This window comes from Diabrotica virgifera, chromosome 7, assembly GCF_917563875.1.
Source record: "Diabrotica virgifera virgifera chromosome 7, PGI_DIABVI_V3a".
In the NCBI taxonomy this organism is placed as follows: Eukaryota; Metazoa; Arthropoda; class Insecta; order Coleoptera; family Chrysomelidae; genus Diabrotica; species Diabrotica virgifera.
In genome coordinates this window covers 208,999,084-209,022,167 of record NC_065449.1, presented here as the reverse complement: position 1 = coordinate 209,022,167, position 23,084 = coordinate 208,999,084, and the positions used below count along the sequence as shown (strand labels likewise).

The following is a 23,084-nucleotide window of genomic DNA, read 5'->3' as shown; positions in this document are numbered from 1 at the left end:
ATATAAAACATTTTTTAGATTATAAATAATAAAGAGATTCGTTCCTTCGTAAATGTTCTATTTATAATACAAAAAGAGATATGGTAGGTGAAAATAGTTTGTTTTTTGGTGCATGCTCAAATTGGTGTATTCAACTTGAAATAACAGAGGAACGGTAGGTTTTAGGTGTATAATGCTACCAACACCTTTTGTAGTGTTTGAAAAGGCCTTTAAAACGAGCACCGTTAAATGTCGGTTACTTACAAACTAAGCGAGATATGGTGCAAAAAAATATATGACTAATGTACTTTAAGGAAAAATGAAAAGTATATACATTTAACTCCCCATCTACCATAATTTAAATGCATTGTTTTCCTTCTACAATACCTTTTAATATATATATAGTGTTATTTCTACTTTCAAAATGTTGAACGGGTTTAAAATGAATGGTTTTTGTAAAAAATGTGATCAAATTATAGAATGAATTTTTAAATTTTCTTAAGAATCTTCCTTTTTCTCCATGTAATTCGAAAATAAAAATATTTCACCCCTAAGAAGTGGTGGGAACTTCCCCCATGATAAAAGCGCCATAGTATATAGGATAGACTTTGAATTAGGAGATTGGGCTACTCCCAAAATTTCATTAAAATCCATGCAGTAGGATAGAATTTGGAGATAATATCTTGTTCTTAATCTCGCGCATTTACTGGCGTAATCGAAATAGAATGAAATGCAAATATTGTAAACTATTAATTTCTCAGAAAAAATGAACTAATGTGAAATGAAAGTATGACTATAATATTCTATTGATTTATGCAATAATCTACACATCTATAGTGTGTCCCCGAAATATGGCATCGAACATTTTCTCAAATGCAGGAATTAATGATGCGTAGAACCATAAAACACTTTTAAGTACAGTAGGTGTTTCTAAAATATCAAAATAACGAGTAACTTTGTTATTTTTATAGAATTCCAGTATCTAGTACCATAACGATAATAGATCGGTACGATAAAGTTCTCGGGCGGCCCTTCCGTCCAGCGTTTTTGTGTTTGGATTGGTATTATGTAACTCATATCGTAATCGAAATCTCTGACTTCTATTTCACGCGGTTCTGAGGAGGCGGCAACCGCGCATTAAGCAGTGTTCTGTGACCTGTTTGTTACTCGAAATATGCCACCGTTGCCATATACTCAATGTTTTCATAGTTTCTTCATACTATCCTCAAGTTTTGAAAAGTAAATAAAATATTAGTGTAAATACTGGATGCAAAAAGCTCAAAAGAGAATAAATGGTTTTAAATTAGAGTTAATTAAAATTGATATAAAAAACAAGATAAACTGATAAGTAAAAAGATAAGTGAAAGTGAATATAAGAAGTATAAATGCTTTTAACGCTCGGTTTCATAATCAGTTAAGGCTGTATGACACTATGCATTTTCTTGTATCATTTCTAATATCGTTTCTGATATCGTTTCTTGTATACATTTTCTTTTATCATTTCTTGTACGTACATTTGTGCCCTGTATGACACTATGCAAGTTCTTGTATCGAAAATTGTATGAAATTCGGCACGTGATTGGTCCAAATTTTGTTTGTCACCCTGTGTCACGTTATGGTAGTACTGCATCTACAGACAGCTGATTTTAAATATTTTATAAAATTTATAAACTTTTATATAACTAACATTTTAATGTTAACCAGAATTTTACGTTGACTGAGGTTGATTATTTGTGTTTTTGTTTTGTTTTGATATTTGTGCTAAAATATTTGCATTAGAATTATCTTCAGTTTGATCCAAATTAGGAACTATTGTATTTTCGTCTATTAAAAAATTATGCACCATGAAACCTAAATTTATAGTTTGAACTTTACTAGGAGCTAAATATATGGTTATTAGTAGAACAGTAGTCCATACCAAACGGTATATTAAGTATCAATAAAATATTTATAAATAATACCTACAAAAACACAAATAAATTCATCAATACATTATCCCATTTTCATTTCAGCCGCCATTATGAGTAAGTAATTATGACATTTTAGATGTTTTACCAACAGGTTTTACGTTTTTGCTCTTTGCGCAGAAATTGTTGCAGTTCTTGTACAATAATCTGTGCCTGACACAAATTCTTGTATCGTTTCTGATATCGTTTCTTGTATCTGTGTGTGACACTATGCATTTTTTTGACATATCAGAAACGATATTAGAAATGATACAAGAAAATGCATAGTGTCATACAGCCATTAAACTGGATTTTAAATTTTAAGTAATAGTCTAGGCGCCAAATAGAGGTCACCGTGTCATTTTCAATTCTGATGGACAAACTCAACGGTTTCTTATTGATTTTTGGCTGCTGATTACGAATTTCGAGGGGGGATTTCGATCCAAGTGGTCAAAAAATTGTTATAAACAATTTAATTGTTTATAAATTGTTTATAATGCTCTGGCTCATAAACTAAAAGAAATAGAAAAAAATATTTCAAATAAAATTTGTTCCTTAATAAAAAACAAAGAAAGAACCGTTTACTAAACTTAAATCCGACAATCAGAACTGAAGATATTGTAAAATTAGTGCACAATGCAAATTTCAAATTGCAAAATAAGTATTTTTCGAAACTTTATCGATCGTAACTCGGCTTCTGCGCATGCAAATGAGCCCTATAAGGTGTCCTTTTAAAGCTTAATTAAGAAGCTTCCAAACAAAGTTTGTTAAATTATCTGATCTTCATTTGTTTTAAAGTTGTACCCGTTTGAAATTATAATTTTCTCAAAAAAATTGTACATTAATTTGTTTATAAAGGTTTCAAGCAAACTTGAGCTATAAACATTTATACTTTAATTAACAATAATGATAAAACAACTCAAGTGGAACAATTTGAGCTTACGAAAATGTTCGTAAGTTTATTTTTGGCTAAGGTGTCGATATTTTAATGGCGCGCTATGAGGCGCAAGATTAGCTCACAGTCAAGTAAGTATGTATTCTTCGACGCTTTATCGATCGTAACTCGGCTTCTACGCAAGCAAATGAGCCAATATGTGATATCCATATAAAAATGGATCGAGTTCTTTTGCAGCATCATCATTGCATATAAAACGAGAATTTATGATGTGGCGGCATACACACAATAATTGACGGGCCTTGATGATGCTGCAAAAGAACTAGATCCACTTTATATGGATATCATATAGATAATTAGACTCTGAAGCCTCAAAAAGTTTTAGTTTTACTGCCTACAAGAACAGACTTGTACCACCATGTAACTGTTAAAATTTGGGTAAGAACTTATGCAGATGTAAAAAAGCTGATATTCCCTGTATATCTCTATGCAGATTTGCAGATGCATGAAAAAAATGTTTGTAAAAATAGTACTAATAAATAATATCAACTTACTTTTCAGTTATACTTCTGAAATATTAGTTTTTAATGTTTTTTTCTCATTTAGTGCAAAAAATAGAAGACAAAGTAAGTAGAATGAAAGGTGTTACGAGGTACAGTATGATTTAATTATAAGAATTATATGATAAAATTTTATTAGGATCTTCAAAAATGGAAAATGAAGATAACGTATGTATACATAGAAATTATAATTTGCATCGAGAAGTTAGCGCGTGAACCTTTACGCGGTGAGCCGATCTTGCGCCTCATAGCGCGCGCCATTAAAATATCGACATCTTGGCCAAAAATAAACTTATGAACATTTTCATAACCTCAAATTGTTCCTTTTGAGTTTTTCTATCATTATTGTTCATTAAAGTATAAATGTTTATAGCTCAAATTTACTTGAAACCCTTATAAACAAATGAATGTACAATTTTTTTAAGAAAATTGTAATTTCAAACGGGTATAACTTTAAAACAAATAAAGATCAAGTAATTTAACAAATTTTGTTTGGAATCCTGTTAATTAAGCTTTAAAGTGACATCTTCTAAGACTCATTTGCATGCGCAGAAGCCGAGTTACGATCGATAAAGCTTCGAAAAATACTTATTTTGCAATTTGCAATTTGCATTGTGCACTAATTTTACAATATCTTGAGTTATAATTGTTAGATTTAAGTTTAGTAAACGGTTTTTTCTTGGTTTTTTATTAAGGAACAAATTTTATTTGAAACATTTTTTTTATCTCTTTTAGTTTATGAGCCAGAGCCTTATAAACAATTTATAAACAATTACATTGTTTATAACAATTTTTTGACCACTCGGATCGAAATCCCCCCTCGAAATTCGTAATCAGCAGCCAAAAATCCATAAGAAACCGTTGAGTTTGTCCATCAGAATTGAATATGACACGGTGACCCCTCTGGCGCCTAGACTATAAGTTGGTACCTACCTTTATCACAATTCATATATGGGTAAATGTCAACTTTAAAGTGAACTTTAGTTAATGTTCACTTTAAGTTGATTATGAAACCGGGCGTTTTAAATCAAAGATATTTAAGTTGATGTTATTAGGTTTGTTCCACCATGAACTTTTGGACGGTCCAGAAACCGTCACGAAACTACTTGTACCGTTTGTTGTGCGCATGTTCGTAATTGTGTCGCCCAGTTATCGTCCGATGAAGGTAATTTGGAAACTGATGTTGGAACGGTTACCTGACTGATAACTGATTTATCTATCAATATGTATATTGTTGGTATATCCAATGATAAAAACCAAAGACGTATGCCGTAGACATATTAATTATTATGTGACACATGACAGAAGCTCGAAACAAATGACAATCAATGAAAAACTTATGAAAAAAAAATGAAAAAAATGATTACTGAAATGGTCATCACGAAACCGTCACTACAAGATCACAATTATTGTTGGAACAGTGGGAAGGACGATCCGATGACGATCATATTTTGTTGGAACAGATTTTGTTTAAATAAATTATTTAAAATTGATATTACTAATAATATGCAATCTTTAAGATTCGACTCCAGCTGAAATAACTGCTAAACAACTTTTCCCAAACATGGCAACTTTTCTATAATTTGTTCAGACTATGAGCGTTGACTGATAAATATACAAGTAGGTATACTGGTATAATATACAAATATATATATTCATCAATCAACGCATAAGAAGTCTATTGTATGCTATTCTCGTACATTATACCATTGATTGAAATTGTACAAGAAATAAAAGCAAAAACAGTATGGCAACACTGCGAGCGGCAAACATTCAGATGTCACATAGCAAATAAATAAGGTTGGGTCCTACAACATGTCTAAATTAAATATATAATTATCTAAACAAATAAAACCCCAGACTAAAAATGAAGCAGCTAAAAAAAAGGTAGAAATACTATAAATAATTATAAATAAGTAGTAATCAATTATTTTTATATATAAAATATAAACGTCAAAACAAAACAAAATGCGCTTGCGTCAACCACAATTAGGGATTCCAATGAACTGTCAGTGGTGGCCGGTGGATGGCTAAACTGACATGGCCATAGACATAGATAAGGGGGGTGGTCATCGCGTATCTAATGTTTACATTAAATATTGACAAATTTATAAAGAATATCCTGTTTGGTTTTGTTTTTTTGTTAATTGTGTAGCGAAATCTGTGAAATTGTGATAGCAAATTAAATATGAAGTGGTTTAATAATTGGATACGTCTATGGATGACAGTTTTGCCATCCAGCAGCCATATTATATCACGTGATTTGGAATGCCTAATTCCGATAATCGAAATCTCACCTCGACAGGGTAAATGCTGTCGAAGTGATTTCTATTCACTATTACGATTGTAGAGATTCCGAAGTAGTTATGGAATACGGATTTGGACTGTTTCTATTCGACTTAGCCACTTCTATTCGATTTTACTGACTTCTATCATCGAAATGAGTTACAGAATAGGCTTGAATATTTATGTAATCAAAATCCACGCTTAATTCACCAAATACTTGTTTCTTATGAAGCCACCTTCAGTTTACATGGAACAGGCAAGGTCGATTCTCACAATACGTTCCGTTTATTTCCAAATCCGTGGCATACCGTTCAGAGGTATAACCAGGATAATCCTAAGTGGTGGGGGGGGGGTTACATCCACTTGAAGGTCTCTGGGGGGTATGGAATAATGGTGTTAGGCGTATAGAGCTCAAAGTACATCCAAAAGGTCGGGGGGGGGGGGGTTATAACCCCCAAAACCACCCCCTGGTTACGCCTATGATACCGTTTACATAAATATTATTAAATACAAATCGTATAGTATATGCCCACTTTCCGTTCCGTTTACCTACCATTCCCGAAGCCTCGCGTTCAATATCGGCCACGTATTTTTCGGCGACGTCTCGGGCACAGTATATAGAGGTTCCCTCTTTATACTGTGTCTCGGGTACGCTATATACAGGGTGAGGCAGATAAAGGGCCTATTAGAAATAACTCGAGAACTAAAGCTAAGAAAATAATGAAAATTGGAATACAAGCGTTTTGAGGTATGAACTATTTAATGAAAATATTTTGGTCTCTTTGCTACTTCCGGTTATACCGGAAGTTGAAAGTAACTTCGTTTTTTTAAATGGGACACTGTATATTTTTGCATTTTTAAATTCTCCTAGATTTCTTCTTTTTAAAATATAAGCCTTTGTAATATTATACAGGGTAGGTTAAAAGATAATTAGGTCTTCTTCATTTTCTGGTACTTTTTAATTCCTTAAACAGTCCCTATATCTAACTGCTTTAGTTTGTGAGTTATTGGTGATTCAAGCCAAACATTAATTGCAACACAAAATAGGTGAAATTGTATTAGGTTGGTCGTTAAAATATTCAATCACAAGTAATTTTTTGAAAATAAATACATATTAATCTTAGTGTTGCCCAAAATCGGTCTTGGTCTTGCAGTCTTGGTCTTGTTCTTGCGTTTTCGCAAGACCAAGACCAAGACCAAGACCGCCTAATTTTAGCAAGACCAAGACCAAGACTTAGCATGCAAGACTTAAGCAAGAACAAGACTAAGCCTGCGAGACTCTTGCGTCTTGCGGTTAGAACTGAAGGTCGTTTTAGGGAGTATATAGGAGAATAAAATATTTTGCACATCTTTAACAGCAGACGATATCTTTGCTCTGAACTTAATTGTCCAGGTTTTTGGTACGAGTGTACCAATCAAACTGTGTTTTTAAATACATATTTTCTTAACATTCTGTTTTTTAATTCATTCGTTTATGCTGGATAATAAAAAACTTAGATACTTTTTTAACTAGCCATGTTTTTCATCAATGAAGGGTGTTTTAAATAAGTATGGTAACCTTACAGGCTAATTCAGCACCAAAAATAATGGCAGTTTGATTCAGTGCCGGTGCTAGGGTATAAGGAGCCCGCCTGCAATACTAGCTAAGGCGCCCTTCGGTTTAATTAGGTATTTACCTATATTTAGATATTTTATCTTCTGGCAATGGTACAGAATGTAATTAGGATGTAAATATCTTATTTAATTCTTATTATCTAAAAAAATTATTTTCCGGATTAAAATTTTTAATTTTAAATTTGGATTTTAAATTTTAAAATCCATAGCATTTTGAAAATGAGTGTTTGTCACACACTACGCATACTGGAGCCGTGAATAAAATTCTATTGCATTGAAAAATTTGAAAAAAAAATAATTTTTCTATGATTTTGTGTAACACCAGCAGAAAAAGGTGCTCATTTTGGCGCCCCCCAAACAGGGTCGCCCGCCTGCAATGCATCCCTTGCAGGCCCGTTATCGCCGGCCCTGGTTTGATTTATAAACATAGGTATGTCCTATTAGAGGTAAAATTCAATAGCTACACTTTGTACTTGATGAGTTTTTCCATGAACACAATTATTGGATATTGAGAAGTTAATGAATTTATCTCCATAAAGTATCATGACGTTGAGGTTCAAAATGAAATAGGTAATGAATACAATGTTAATAAATAATTATTAAGTACAGTGGAACCTCGATAACTCGGATTAATCGGGACCGCGGCCGATCCGGGTTATCGAAAATCCGGGTTAGCCGGAGAATATGGTAAAAATTAATAAATAACCTACATTATAATTACAAAAACATGAAACACATATGCACAGTACACATCTAAATTACATATAGTTGTATAGAGTGTAGTTTTGTTCATTTCTTGGTAAAAACTCAGTCATACTGTAGAGATGTACCGACACCATAATATGGTATCATAATATCATATTATGATGCTGCAATAAATTTATTTTAAAGATTCGCCTTGATCAATCCTACCTAATGTTTCTAGTTTCTTTTCCATTGTCACTACAACATTTTTACGTTTTGTTACCATTACGTAGACAAAAATCACGCAAACACAATCTGAAGCACGATTACAGAACGGAAGTGATTAATACGACTGTAATACTACACACAATACGGTCACAAGGAACAATGTTGTTATTTAAGAACAGACTAAGACCATTGTTTTAAAAAAGAATTTTTAAATAGTCACGTCTATTTTAAACAATGCTAAGACAGTTTGACATAAATAAAGGAAAAGGAATACAGACAGGTGCCTGTTCTTTCCGATAAGCCGAGACGGTCGCTCTGCCTGCCGCCGTGTGCATGAATCATTTTTACTATTGTATAGTTCAAATTACACAAATACACATTATCTCTCAAATATTATTTTGCCTACATACATTTTTATTTGATAAAATTGTTAAATTGTTTATTTGTTAAATTTTTGTCTGATGAAAATCGGTCCGGGTTAGCCGGACTTCCGGGTTATCGGGGGCCGACTTATCGGGGTTCCACTGTACATAAATAAGTTTATACAAAATAGTTGCCTCTATAGAAAATCACATGTGATAGAAACAGAAGTAATGTTACTGTTAAAATATCCACATACATTTTATAAATACAAAGGTACCTATACAAAATTTTGCTGACTTACAACTACTAACGATCTATCAAAAATAACAGTCTATTCTTTAAAAAATGAACAATAAGTTTCGTTGTTTGAAAATAAATGCCATTATTTTCGGCGACAGCCACAAAAGTCGCCTGCTTAACCATAAAATAGATAATGTTATTCATTATGTAGGCTATCTGTTACAAAGAAATTTAAACCCATATTTTTTTAATCAATCTCCGAACAGGTAATGCACACGAATAATATACAGTTTCAACAATACAATATAACACACAAGTCGCCTGCTTGATCCCAAAATAGATTATGTAAAATATTTGCTACAAAGAAATAATATAAGCTCATTTCTTTAATCAGTCGCCGAATAGATAATGAACACAAAAATAATAAACAGTTATGTTTAATAATGTATTGTTTGAAAGATCACTAAATAATATGTATTACTGATTCGGCACTCCAGATTGTCAGGAAAAATTCACTAAGGGCAATAATAAGTTTTAATGAGTTTTACCTTGAAACCGAAATTCACAATCATGCACTTAGTGAAGTATACCATAAAATTATCTCAGCAATTAGAATAGAGCCCCAGTTGATTTCTACAGAGCTGGACAGTACCGTATTGAGTTCAAATTGATGAAAATGTCAAAATCTCAAAAAAGTGCACTTTGTGAGTTTCACCTCTAATAGGGGGGTATGTCCGCAAATGCTTCGTTTCCGAAAGAGGGGTATTAAAATTTTTCTTACAAACTGAGGATTTATTTATTGCTCTAAAACCGGTTGAGATATTCAAATGAAATTTGGTGAGTTTTATGAGGTAGTTATTGCGCATTTTTGACATACAATTAAGAATTTAATATTCACCATTGGCATGCATACGTAACATGACTCGTTTGTTTAGAATTACCCCTTAAAGTTTGCCATACTTATTTAAAAACACCCTGTATTAATGAAAAACATGGCTAGTTGATAAAATACCTAAATTTTTTGTTATACAACATAAGCGAATGAATCAAAAACAGAATGTTAAGAAAACATTAGACTATAGTTGGGTTTTAATTTCAGTATTTTATATGCTAGAATATTCCACAAAATGATGCGAACTTTGAGAAAAAACACAGTTTGATTGGTATACCCGGTATCCGGTATACAATGACACTTTACCTGTCTAGCAACAACATTTTTCCAGCGATATTGTTAACGAATACGGCTATATAGCCTTATATATAAGGCTAACAAGTGAGATATTGAAGAGTAAGTTTCACTTTGCTTGTGAAGCAGCTGACGTGCCATAAAATCTGAAACCCATACTGGTCTGTCCAACCCAACGTAGTGGATAAAAATTAGAACTGGCATTAACATACTGTGCAGATCTGTCACCGAATCGAATGCTTTTCAAATCACAGATACTGAATAGCAAATACACTAAAAAATGCATGTTTCTAATAAACTTTAGTTAGTTAGAATATGGGCACGGATCACTTGAATCACGGATTGAACCGTGAGTTCAAACCCCACCCGGTGTCAGATATTTAATAATTTGATTGGTTTTTCCTATGGCTATGATATTCAATCTTAAAATGTACCTACTCTGTTACGTTGTTCTAAGATATGCAATATGCTAATGGGCAACTGCGAGACTTGCAAGACTCTTGCTGCAAGACCTAGACCAAGACCAAGACCGGGAGCGCAATACCAAGACCAAGACCAAGACCAGGTGTACTGGCGCAAGACCAAGACCAAGACTATCTAAGTCTCGTCTTGGTCTTGCATTTGGGTAACACTAATTAATCTAGACTGATACTTAAAATTGCCAATAATGGTTTAGCTATCAAAATACCATCGAAGTTAAGATTGTTGGTGCGATTAACAATTAAGCACAAATTAAAGCAGTTATAACCCGGAAGTCCGGCTAACCCGGATCGATTTTCATCAGATAAAATAAAAATGTTTTCACTTTGACTGAGTTTTTTTACCAAGAAATAAACAATAATGTATACAACTGTACGTAATTTAGATATACTGGACATAAGTATTTCATTTTTTTGGCAATTATAATTAAGTTTATCTGTAAGAGTACCGTATTTTATTAATTTTTACCATATTCTCCGGCTAACCCGGATTTTCGATAACCCGGATCGGCCGCGGTCCCGATTAATCCGACTTATCGAGGTTCCACTGTACTTTTTTTAGAATTTACAAAACAGTCATCAGACCAATAATGACATACGCGGCAGAAACACGACCTGATACAGAAAGGACAAAAAGAATGCTAGAAACAGTAGAGATGAAAACATTGCGAAAAATCGATGGTAAGACGCTGTGGGATAGAGCTAGAAGTGCAGATATACGAAGGAGATGCAAGGTGGACAACATTAATAACTGGGTGAAAAGCAGAAGAGTAGAATGGAACGACCACATAAGCCGAATGACAACAAATAGAGTAGTAAGAAGGGCTAGAGACGGTTCCCCAATAGGAAGACGATCAGTGGGAAGACCACGAAAACGATGGAATGACAACTTACTGGAGGCACATTGAATAACAAACAGAGTAATATCTATATAAAAAAAAGAATTAAGAAAACTCAGAAAATACTGATTCCGGGTTATTAAAATTCCGAGGATATTAAAAATCATTTGAATATAAATAAAGTTTATTATGTCAAACTACTACAACCCTACAGGCCTACAGGGTGTGAATATTGCTACGAACTTAATAAGAAGACGTAATTATCTTTTAACCTCCCCTGTATAATGTTACAAAACCTTATATTTTAAGAAAGAAGAAATCGAGGAGAATCCAAAAATGTAAAAATATACAGGGTGTCCTATTTAAAAAAAAGAAGTTATAAACAACTTCCGGTATACCTGGAAGTACCAAATAGATGAAAATATTTTTATTAAATCGATCAGTCTTCAAAACCCCCTTATTCCAATTTTCATAATAATTCAGTTGCCTTTAGTTCTCGAGATATTTCTAATAGGCCCTCTATCTGCCTCACCCTATATAGTGTGAATATTGTTATAATACTTCGCGGTTCAATCGAAGTTGAGATGAGTTAATATGAACGACAAACAATTTATAGAACTTCTCTGGCATGAATTATACAGCGTGTCTACTTAAGTTGGAAACATATGGGAAACTTTTTTATTATTCATTTTACGAAAAAAAGTTATTCTTTATAAAAAGTTCTGCATGCCCCAAAACCTAAGATTAATTCATCAGATATCAAATTTTCTCAATATTATACGAGGTATGTCAAAAAATATGAATTTCGCTCAAGGGTAAATTATCTTTATTTCTCTCAATATCGAAAATTCTTATGATAAAAAGTTGTTTGGAACTAAAAACTAAGATCAAATATGCAATTACATGCTTCTAATTGAAAAAAAAAATGTTTTCTTAAATTTATGGATACGCAACATCGTTTTTAATTATTACAAATATGATAATTCGTTTATTATTCATTTTACGAAAAAAGTTATTCTTCATAAAAAACTGTGCATGGTCTAAAACCGAAGACACAACCATGATATATCAACTTTTATTAATTTTTATACGAGGTGTGTCAAAAAATATGAAATTCGCTCAAGATTATAGTACCTTTATATATTTCACAATATTTCAATTAGAAGGATTTAATTGCATATTGAAACATAGTTTTTAATTCTTAACAACTTTTTTAATAACCGTTTTCAATATTGTGAAAAATAAAGGTACTTTACTCTTGAGTGAAATTCATATTTTTTGACATACCTCGTATAAAATTAATAAAATGTGATATCTGATGGTTGCATCTTCGGTCTTAGGACATACAGAGCTTTTTATAAGGAATACCTTTTTTTCGTAAAAGTAATAATAAAAGAGTTATCGTATGTGTAAACAATAAAAACGAAGTTAGTGTCAATAAATTTGAGAAAAATTTGGAAAATATTTTTTTCCAATTAGAAGCATGTAATTGCATATTTGATCTTAGTTTTTATTTCCAAACAACTTTTCATAATAAGAATTTTCGATATTGAGAGAAATAAAGGTACTTTACTCTTGAACTAAGTTCATATTTTTTGACATACCTCGTATAATATTGACAAAATTTGATATCTGATGATTGAATCTTAGGTTTTAGAGCATGCAGAACTTTTTATAAAGAATAACTTTTTTTCGTAAAATGAATAACAAAAAAGTTTCCCATATGTTTCCAACTTAAGTAGACACGCTGTATAAACAAGAATATGTGTGTACTTTGTACGCACGTAAGAAGTTATACTTCTACTACATATTATGTGATTTTCAAGACTATACCAAAAATTTAAAAAAATAAAAGAATAAAACGCACACAAACACATTGAAAAATGCCACAAAGAAAAAATGATTTCTGGACAATAATAATTGTTGGCAAAAATTTTAAATACGCATTTGCTGAAAAAAAAAATTATATAACAAATATACTTACAATCATAATATGCATAAAAAAATAAAAAAATAAAACTTGCATCGGGAATTGAACCCTTGAATTTCGTGCCGCTTTGACTCGTAATCGAAGCGTAGACTCACTCGTCCAATCGCACATTATTTATCATGTGGAAAAATACGGCAACTGAACGTTTTACTGTTTGACAATTGTTTTGAAAATTATGTAGTTTAAATTTTGTGGAAGAAAATATAAAAATATAACAAAACAGTAAGAAAACAATATATTAGATGAAGATTGGTAGAACTTTTGTTGGTAATCAAATTAAGTATGTAAATCAAAGCATTACATACCTACTAGATAAATAAATCTACGCCAAAAAATCATAATTTAAAAATAAAAATCGAACCTAATTTGGGATTTCTCTCTAAAATCCGCATTCTTGAGAAAATAAATGTATGTATTTCAACCTAATCCAAATGTATAATTACAATATGATTATAATAAAAACTAGGTACTTACCAAATTAGAATGAGTTTTCCTTGTCCAAAATAGTCCAAAAGTCCAAAAATATAGGTATATGAAAACTATTTAAAAAGGCAGTATAACTATTAACTAACTTTTGTTTGTTGTTTCTTTTCACACAAATTTTAAAACGCAACAACCATAAATAATCTAACTACAGCTGTGCCACAGTCACCATATTGAATAATTTTTGACATGTCATTTGAACATCCAATCAGAACAAAGTTATAATGCGCATGCGCCCGGTCGCTAGGTTTTCCCATATAAAAATTTACTCTCTATCGCCGGTAAAGAAGTATAACTTCAAAAATACAGCGATAATACATTTAAAGACAACATTACTTTGACCGGCTGTTGCCAAGGAATTAAAATATTATATTCATCAAATATCTTCTTCTTCCTCTTTATAAACAATTCTGACCACACGTGTCTCCCAATTCTGCTATGTGGTTATTCCATTCTTTTTTTTCTATTTAGTGTCCATTCGTTTACACATTGTACGTTACATTTTCTTCTAATGTCTTTACTGCTCTTTCGATCTCTCAGCATATTTCCTATAATTCTTCTCAGTACTCTCGTCTCTAGTAGTCTCGCTTCCAGTAGTCTTTGTGTTGTGGTTTATCGGGTCTTGTTCAGGGGCGTGCGGTGAAATTTGAAACAGGGGAAGCAATTTATAAAAAAAATTGTAAAAACACCTATTTATAATGTAATTCAGTTCTTCTACCATTTTTCGAAAACTTGTCTATAACTTCCTTGTACAAACGTGGATATTGTGACATTTCTTTAATCAGATTATATTCAATTGGAAAAGAAAACAAGTAAAATCCTTTATAAAACGTATAGATACTACTAGGTATACTCCCTAGGGAGTAAAAGTACCTTGTCTCCCTAGGGACGAAAAGTAGGTACGCCTTTCCTCCCTACAATCAGGTCAGGAAATGTATAGTTTCGGTAGAGGTAGGTGGAAAAAATATTAGTAACTCACTGGCAATATTTTTTGTGTCAATACTCAATATCCTCAGTCTCATATAAAGCTGTTAGTTCTGAACTTAATTAAATCAAGTCAAAATATTGTCCATAAAGACGCATCAAAGATTTTGTTTGTTTTTCAGGAAAATGTGTTTTTTTAATGTATTAAAATTGCATAGCTAAAGAAAGTCTAGGTCATCAAAATTCTTAAAACCTATTTTCCATTCGTTGACACATTTGATCGAAAATCTGGTAAATTGTATAGTTGGCGGTAGCACGATTCGACATCTCCAACATTATCAGTGCGTACCTATTCGTTTCCTTTTAGGCTTAACTTAACTTCTTGCCATCATATTATTCGAGCATTTTTCAAAGTCATCTCTCTCTTTTTGTTAATAATATCTTTAAATACACTAATTTTTTTACACAGAAACCAATCTCGTTTATCTTGCATTGCAATACATTAAATAAATTATCTGAGAATGGAAATATTTCTGAAAAAAGCTAAGTTATAAAGTAAAATTCAAATAATCTTTTAAACTATCCAAAAATCCTCTCGAGCTATTTATGGTTTCTGTATCCCACATTTCACATTTTCACCATTTTCCAAAACACTAATACATATTTTATAATATATTTATATAAATAATATTTATATTTAGTATTTATAATATAAATAATTCTATGTACTTATTTATATAAATAATTCAATAAAATCCATCTTCATACTTTCAAAAAATCAGTTAACGAAGCCCGTCATTGTCAAATGCTGGTAAATCCCATTTAAATTCACCAAAAACATCTTCCTATGCAATTGACAAAACTGCTTATAAGCTAAAGATATGCCCCAAATTTGAACTCACCGCTCACCATCTAACCCCGATGATTTTTACATAGGCTTGAGTCGCTGGAGAGAAGCAACTTAAAAATCAGATTATTATGCCGATATAACTCCGAATACCACCGTAGAAATACGATCATGGTCCGAGTACGGAAGGATGCAGCATACAGCGCTGCTTATACTAGTATGGGTACCTATTTCATTGCTTAGTTATTTACTGTATGACAAAAATAGAGTAAAATACGTTTGTCTTTTCTTATTAGGTAGGTACTTGCTGCTTGAACTACATAATTAAATATTCTCGTACGCAACTTAAAATCCTGCTTATTATGTGTTTGTTCAATTTTTTTTAAATTATCTCATTTACTCAGATGGTACGGCATTACTACGGAAACCAAGGGAAGCAATGCTTCCCTTGCTTCCATGGACTGCACGCCCCTGGTCTTGTTTCTGATACATATATCATTATTGGTCTTACAATTATTTTATAAATTCTTGACTTCATCTCAGTGTTAATATGTCAGTTTTGTCACCAGTCTATTTGCTTCTAGTACTTGATTTCGCACTTTTTTGTCCAGGTCTCCGTAGCTGGACAATGTAATTCCGTGACATTTAATTTCCATTACTTGCTCAATACTGATGCCATCAATTTCTATTTTATATCTCATTAGTTCTTTATTGATTACCATTGTTTTAGTTTTCATTATTGTTTCCATCCACTATAATATTAAATTTTCTTCAGTCCACATTTTATCAGACCGGAAAAAAATACGCGTGTTGTGAAAACAACAGTTAAATTAATTCGCATTTATACAGGGTGTTTCATTAATAATTGTCCATATAGTAACTGGAGAAACCTTAGCACAAAAACGAAGATTTAACCTAAAACACTTAAATAAAATGTGGTTCCTTACTAAGTTACAGGGTGTTTTATCTAAAAATTTAAAAACTATTTTTGCTCAGTATTTTAAAACTATACGACGTATCCTTTTTCTACTTGGCAGAAAGTGCGACTGCTAGACACCCTACTAAATACTGATAAACAAACGTTTCTAGCTGCTACCAGAGGCGTACCACAGGGGATGGTGAATGGTTAACCCTTCTCAAATTCTACGCCACTGGAGGAATTACTATTTTAGTGCCATTTTTAGATTTTCCAATACTTTCTACGTAAATAATATACTCTTCATTGGTAACGATAAAGTCATCAGTTTTCGAGATATTTGAAGTTAAATATGAAACGGTACAGTTATTTTGATTAATTTATGATATGATTCATAATGATTAAAAATTAAAAAATTATTTGTACCCAGTACTTTAAAACTATTTGGCGTATCCTTATCATACTTAGCAGAAAGTGTAGGTACTGTAGACTCTACTAAATTAAGATAAATAAACGTTTCTAGCAACGACCAGAGGCCTACGACAGGAGATAGTGGCTGGTTGACCCTTCCCAAATTCTACGCCACTGACAAAATTGCTATTTTAGTGTAATTTTTTGATTTTGCAATACTTTTTATTTAAATAATATACCCTTCACTCGTAACGATAAAATGATTAGTTTTCGAGATATTTGAAATTAAAAATGAAGCGACACAATACATTAATCAAAATAACCGTGTCGTTTCATTTTTAACTTCAAAGATCTCGAAAACTAATGACTTTATCGTTACAAATGAAGAGTATATTATTTTCATAGAAAGTATTGGAGAATCCAAAAATTGAACTAAAATAGCAATTTCGCCAGTGGCGTAGAATTTGGAAAGGGTCAACCATTCACTTTCCCCCGTCGTACGCCTCTGGTAATAGCCAGAAACGTTTGTTTAACATAATTTAATAGTTTGTACAGTACCTATACTTCCTGCCAAGTATGAGAAGGATACGGTAAATAGTTAAAAAATTCTGAGCAAAAATATTTTTTTAATTTTTAGATAAAACACCCTGTAACTTAGTAAGGAACCACATTTTATTTAAGTGTTTTAGGTTAAATCTTCGTATTTTGTGCTAAGGTTTCTCCAGTTACCATATGGACAATTATTAATGAAACACCCTGTATAAATCTCTCTTGTAAATCTGTTGGGACAATCTGTATTGTGTTTGAAAGAATTCATTCTCTGAAAACTTGAGTGTTTGTTGTGTTGGTTTGATAAAATAGACATATGTTCTTCGGGGTAAAAGGCATGTCGCTTTGCCAAAGAAGAATAATATGTGTGTATCCCTTTTTCAGGCAGAAAAGTGTAAACTAAAATATTAATGCAGTGATTTAAATAGAATTTTAGAAGTCTCTCGCCAGCCTCTCTATGGCGAGGTGTTAGTATTGTGTGCTCCTCTTTTCGTCCTGAAAATACGTTCTCCGCAATAATTAGATTAAATGAACTTTCTCTTTCGCTATTAAGAAAATTTATCGTTAATTCCGCATATTTATTAAACTCGTTGTTGTTAATAAATGTTTTGTTCGCTTAACACTTTTATTTATCGTTTGCCCATTCCTTCATATCGTGTTTATTAGTAACTATAAAACCAGACCAAATAAATTCTCAAAACCATTCGCCCTAAAAGTTCACTAGTTTGTTTATATCGAAGTACTCTATGCTTTGGGACATATGCGTGTGGTCCTAAAATATTCACCTATATCCAATTAGGCAAAAGGTAATAATTAAACCCTTTTCGCCACTGTTGGGATTCAATAAAAACTCATACCAACGCGTATTCCTGTCAAAAACTTAGATAAAATGCTATCAAACTGGAACAAAATACAATATTTAAACGGCGACGGAAAGTAAACGCGACGGCTTCTGAGAATAGTGGTTAACATTATGGGAGGTGTATGGAACGGATATAGGAAGTAAACGGGACGTATATATAGTGAGAATCGAATTTTAATGGAAGGTGTATGGAATGGGTATGGAAAGTAACTGGAATGTATAGTGAGAATCGACCTTAAATCGGATAAACTGTAGATATTGGATCCTCTCCCAAGACTTCCCCTCATTTTTTATGTTTTCTATCAGCAGTAGAATATATTTTGTGTTAAACAAATTACATAAATTTTATAATTGCATAATAATTTCGGCTACCTTGTATATATGATCATGTTAATATTTATACTGAATAAATAATTTAATATTCTTTCGAATGAGCACACGATCCCTATTATCATTAAAAAAAATTGTAGATTACGTCATCACTCCCACATGAATAACGTCACTAATATGATGTACAATGTACTAGTACCTATGTCCAGAGGTGTAACCAGGATTATCCTAAGGGGGGGTTACAAGGTTACAACTACTTGATGGTCTCTGGAAGGTATGAAATAGTAATGGTGTTAAGCATATAGAGCTCAAAGTACATCCAAATGGGGGGGGGGGGGTTATAACCCCCAAAACTCCCCCTGGTTACGCCTATTTCTATGTCAAAAAATCATAATTTTAAAATAAAAATCTACCTCTTTCGGTATTTGTCTCCAAAATCGCCCACTCTCGAAAAAATTAATTTATTCCATAAATTTCTTTTCACTATATTGCAGGTAAAAAATTAATTCAAAATATACTTACTTGATTTTCATCGAATTCATCTTTTAATATATTTTGTGCGTTAGCAGCTCTTATTGTTGTTATTCCATTTAGAGTTGAATTTACATAAGAAAATACTGGAGATTTTGCTAAAATAAAACCACTTAATAGATATTGCACAAAAACAGAATTATTTAATTTATAAAAGAATAGTAACCTGTCTATCCCAGTTTTATGTAATTGCAATTATTGTTACACAGGGTGTTTGGTAATGAATGACCATAGCTTAGCCTTAGATTTTTGAGCTTAAAATAGCCGATTTAAGCTAATTTACCTTAGTACGAAAGTTGATAATAACCGAAATACAGGTTGTCAAATTTAGACTTTCATTTTATTTGTTTTTGAATATTTTCTGACAGGCATGGGACAACAACACGAAATTTGGTAAGTGTGAGTTTTTTGGAACGAGAAACCTAAATTTCCCACCAAAAATTATGTATACCCGTGTTGAGCTGCCCCCCCCCCACTTGCAAAAATCAAAAAACAAATAGCCCTGATTTATGAGCTATTTATGAGCTCTCATATTCCGCAAACTAAAATTTTTGAGCTCGTTCCACTGAGCAGGAATTTGATACTTTAGTGGAATTTGATACTTTCCCCACTACTTAAAAATAGGAATATTGAATCGGTTTTTGCGGCAGAATTACGAACTATTTATGAGCTCTTGAAATTATATAGTTTCGATTTTTGAGCTCATCCCCTTCAGCCCCAAACAACCCTTTAATTGATTTAACTTAAGAGAAAAATGCTGAGAAAACTTAAAATATATCGTATTGCGGATATAATTCCTATAGCTTATATACTCTAAGAATAAACTATTAAATCACGTGCATTTCGATTATTGAGCTACAACCCCTTCGCAAGAAAACCACCCTATCTTCCCGGCTTAAGAGAAAGTTGTACTTAAAATGCATTCAACTAATTATTTGGCGACTACATATCGTTGAATAATTTATAAGCTTCCAAATTACGCGCATTTAGATCAGTAAATTGCAATTTATTTTGTATAGTGCAGTCACTGAAGGTAAAAATCAACGATTACCTTCAATTTCGGTGAACCTTCATCGATTTTCACGAAAATTGATCAGTGGTTAGAGGATACGTCAAGAAACAAAGGTGACATGGTACCACCTTGCGCCTTTACCCTGAGGGTGGATACCGCCCCTTCTCGGGGATGAAAATTATTTTATTAAAAATAACTGCACAAATCAATAAAAGAACAAATTAAAAGCAAAATTTATTATATAAAGTTAATAAAAAAAGTCAATACTTTTTAAGTTATTAAAAATCAAAGATTTTAATTATTCGTGAAAAAAATGCATGTTATGAAGCGGTTTTTCGTAAATCACTGAAAAACTGTAAGTTTTTACAAAAAACTTAATAGTAGTTTAATTCGTATCATAGGCGTAACCAGGATAATCCTAAGGGGGGGTTACAACTACCTGAAAGGGGGGGGTTACAACTACTGGAAGGTCTTTGAGGGCTATGGTGTTAAGCGTATAGAGCTCAAATCACATCCCAATGGGGGCTTACAACCCCCAAAACCGCCCCTGCTTACGCCTATGATTCGTATAGCTTATATTCTAAGAATAAACTCTTAAATCACGCGCCTTTCGATTATAGAGCTACAACCCCTTCGTAAGAAAACCATCCCATATTCCCGGCTTAAGAGAGTTGTACGTAAAATAATTTAAATTAATTATTTGGCGACTACATATCGTTTAATAATTTATGAGCTTTCAAAATATAAGCATCTCAATTATTGAATTGCCATTTTCTTTCTATAGTGCAGTCACTGAAGGTAAAAATCAACTATGACCTTCGATTTCGGTAAATCTCCATTAATTTTCACGAATTAACAATAACAACTTGGGGTTTTAACCTGGGGTATGTGTCACCCCTTCTCGGGGGGTGAAAATTACTTTATTAAAAATAACCCCACAAATCGAGAGGGGGACAAATTGTAAGCAAAATTTGTTATATAATGTGATTAAAATAAATCAATACTTTTTGAGTTATTAAAGATCAAATATTTTAATTTTTGTGAAAGAAAATGCATGCTTTAAAGCGAGAGAGAGAGAGAGAGAGAGAGAGAGAGAGACATACTTTATTGATACAATGTACCAAAAGGCCATCGACCGAAGTCTTTCAGCCAGGCCTTTAAAGCGATTTTTCATAAATAACTCAAGAACTGTAAGTTTTTACAAAAAAGTGTTCATCACTAAAATTCAAGCTAATAAAAAATATAATAAATTGCTTACTTGAAAAACCCTTTAATGTTAATTTAAAGTAAGTTATTGGTAATTAAATGTATATTGTTTCTGCGACTATTAAAATCTAAGGATTCAAGCTTAAACAACGGGAAAGAGATGCATTTTATAACATTTAGGTACTAAATACTTGTCAAAGTACTTAGAAATACCTATCAAAAATGAGCTCCAGAAAAAGTTGATAGCATCAAAATCCGCTCACCAATTTTCGTGAAAATGAATGGAGATTTACCGAAATCGAAGGTCATAGTTGATTTTTACCTTCAGTGACTGCACTATAGAAAGAAAATGGCAATTCAATAATTGAGATGCGTATATTTTGCGAGCTCATAAACTATTAAACGATATCTAGTCGCCAAATAATTTATTTAAATTATTTTAAGTACAACTGTCTTAAGTCGGGAATAAGGGATGGTTTTCTTGCGAAGGGGTTGTAGCTCTATAATCGAAAGGCGCGTGATTTAAGAATTTATTCTTAGAATATAAGCTATACGAATTAAACTACTATTAACTTTTTTGTAAAAACTTACAGTTTTTCAGTGATTTACGAAAAACCGCTTCATAACATGCATTTTTTTCACGAATAATTAAAATCTTTGATCTTTAATAACTTAAAAAGTATTGACTTATTTTATTAACTTTATATAATAAATTTTGCTTTTAATTTGTTCTTTTATTGATTTGTGCAGTTATTTTTAATAAAATAATTTTCACCCCCGAGAAGGGGCGGTATCCACCCTCAGGGTAAAGGCGCAAGGTGGTACCATGTCACCTTTGTTTCTTGACGTATCCTCTAACCACTGATCAATTTTCGTGAAAATCGATGAAGGTTCACCGAAATTGAAGGTAATCGTTGATTTTTACCTTCAGTGACTGCACTATACAAAATAAATTGCAATTTACTGATATAAATGCGCGTAATTTGGATGCTTATAAATTATTCAATGATATGTAGTCGCTAAATAATTAGTTTAATGCATTTTAAGTACAACTTTCTCTTAAGCCGGGAAGATAGGGTGGTTTTCTTGCGAAGGGGTTGTAGCTCAATAATCGAAATGCACGTGATTTAATAGTTTATTCTTAGAGTATATAAGCTATAGGAATTATATCCGCAATACCATATGTTTTAAGTTTTCTCAGCATTTTTCTCTTAAGTTAAATCAATTAAAGGGTTGTTTGGGGGTGAAGGGGATGAGCTCAAAAATCGAAACTATATAATTTCAAGAGCTCATAAATAGCTCGTAATTCTGCCGCAAAAACCGATTCAATATTCCTATTTTTAAGTAGTGGGGGGGGGGCTGACTCAGCCCCCCCGCACTAAAGTATCAAATTACTGCTCAGTGGAACGAGCTCAAAAATTTTAGTTTGCGGAATATGAGAGCTCATAAATCAGGGCTATTTGTTTTTTAATTTTTGCAAGTGGGGGGGGGGGGGCAGCTCACACGGGTATTATGTATTACCCAGAGGGCGCCACATACGTCTTTCAGCGCTCATTTAATACGTTCAATTTGTTTATCCTCCATTCTACATAATTTTGAAATCAAAACTTTTTCTCCACTATTATTTTTACTTAAAAAAGGTATACTACCTTCATCTCGCTAAACTTAACCTTTTTTGATATAAACGCATTTTAAATCTACGATGCAAAATAAATTCTTTGCAT

The 23,084-nt window shown here is 32.3% G+C and overlaps 1 protein-coding gene across 1 annotated transcript in view; it reads right to left on the bottom strand.

Annotated features, from left to right (window-relative positions):
• LOC126887933 (ATP-binding cassette sub-family C member 4-like) overlaps positions 1-23,084 on the bottom strand; it is a 239,916-nt gene that overhangs the window by 40,842 nt on the left and 175,990 nt on the right. The window contains exon 12 of the mRNA XM_050655871.1: positions 19,134-19,240. Coding sequence (XP_050511828.1) covers positions 19,134-19,240 — 107 coding nt within the window. The remainder of the gene's footprint in view (positions 1-19,133; positions 19,241-23,084) is intronic.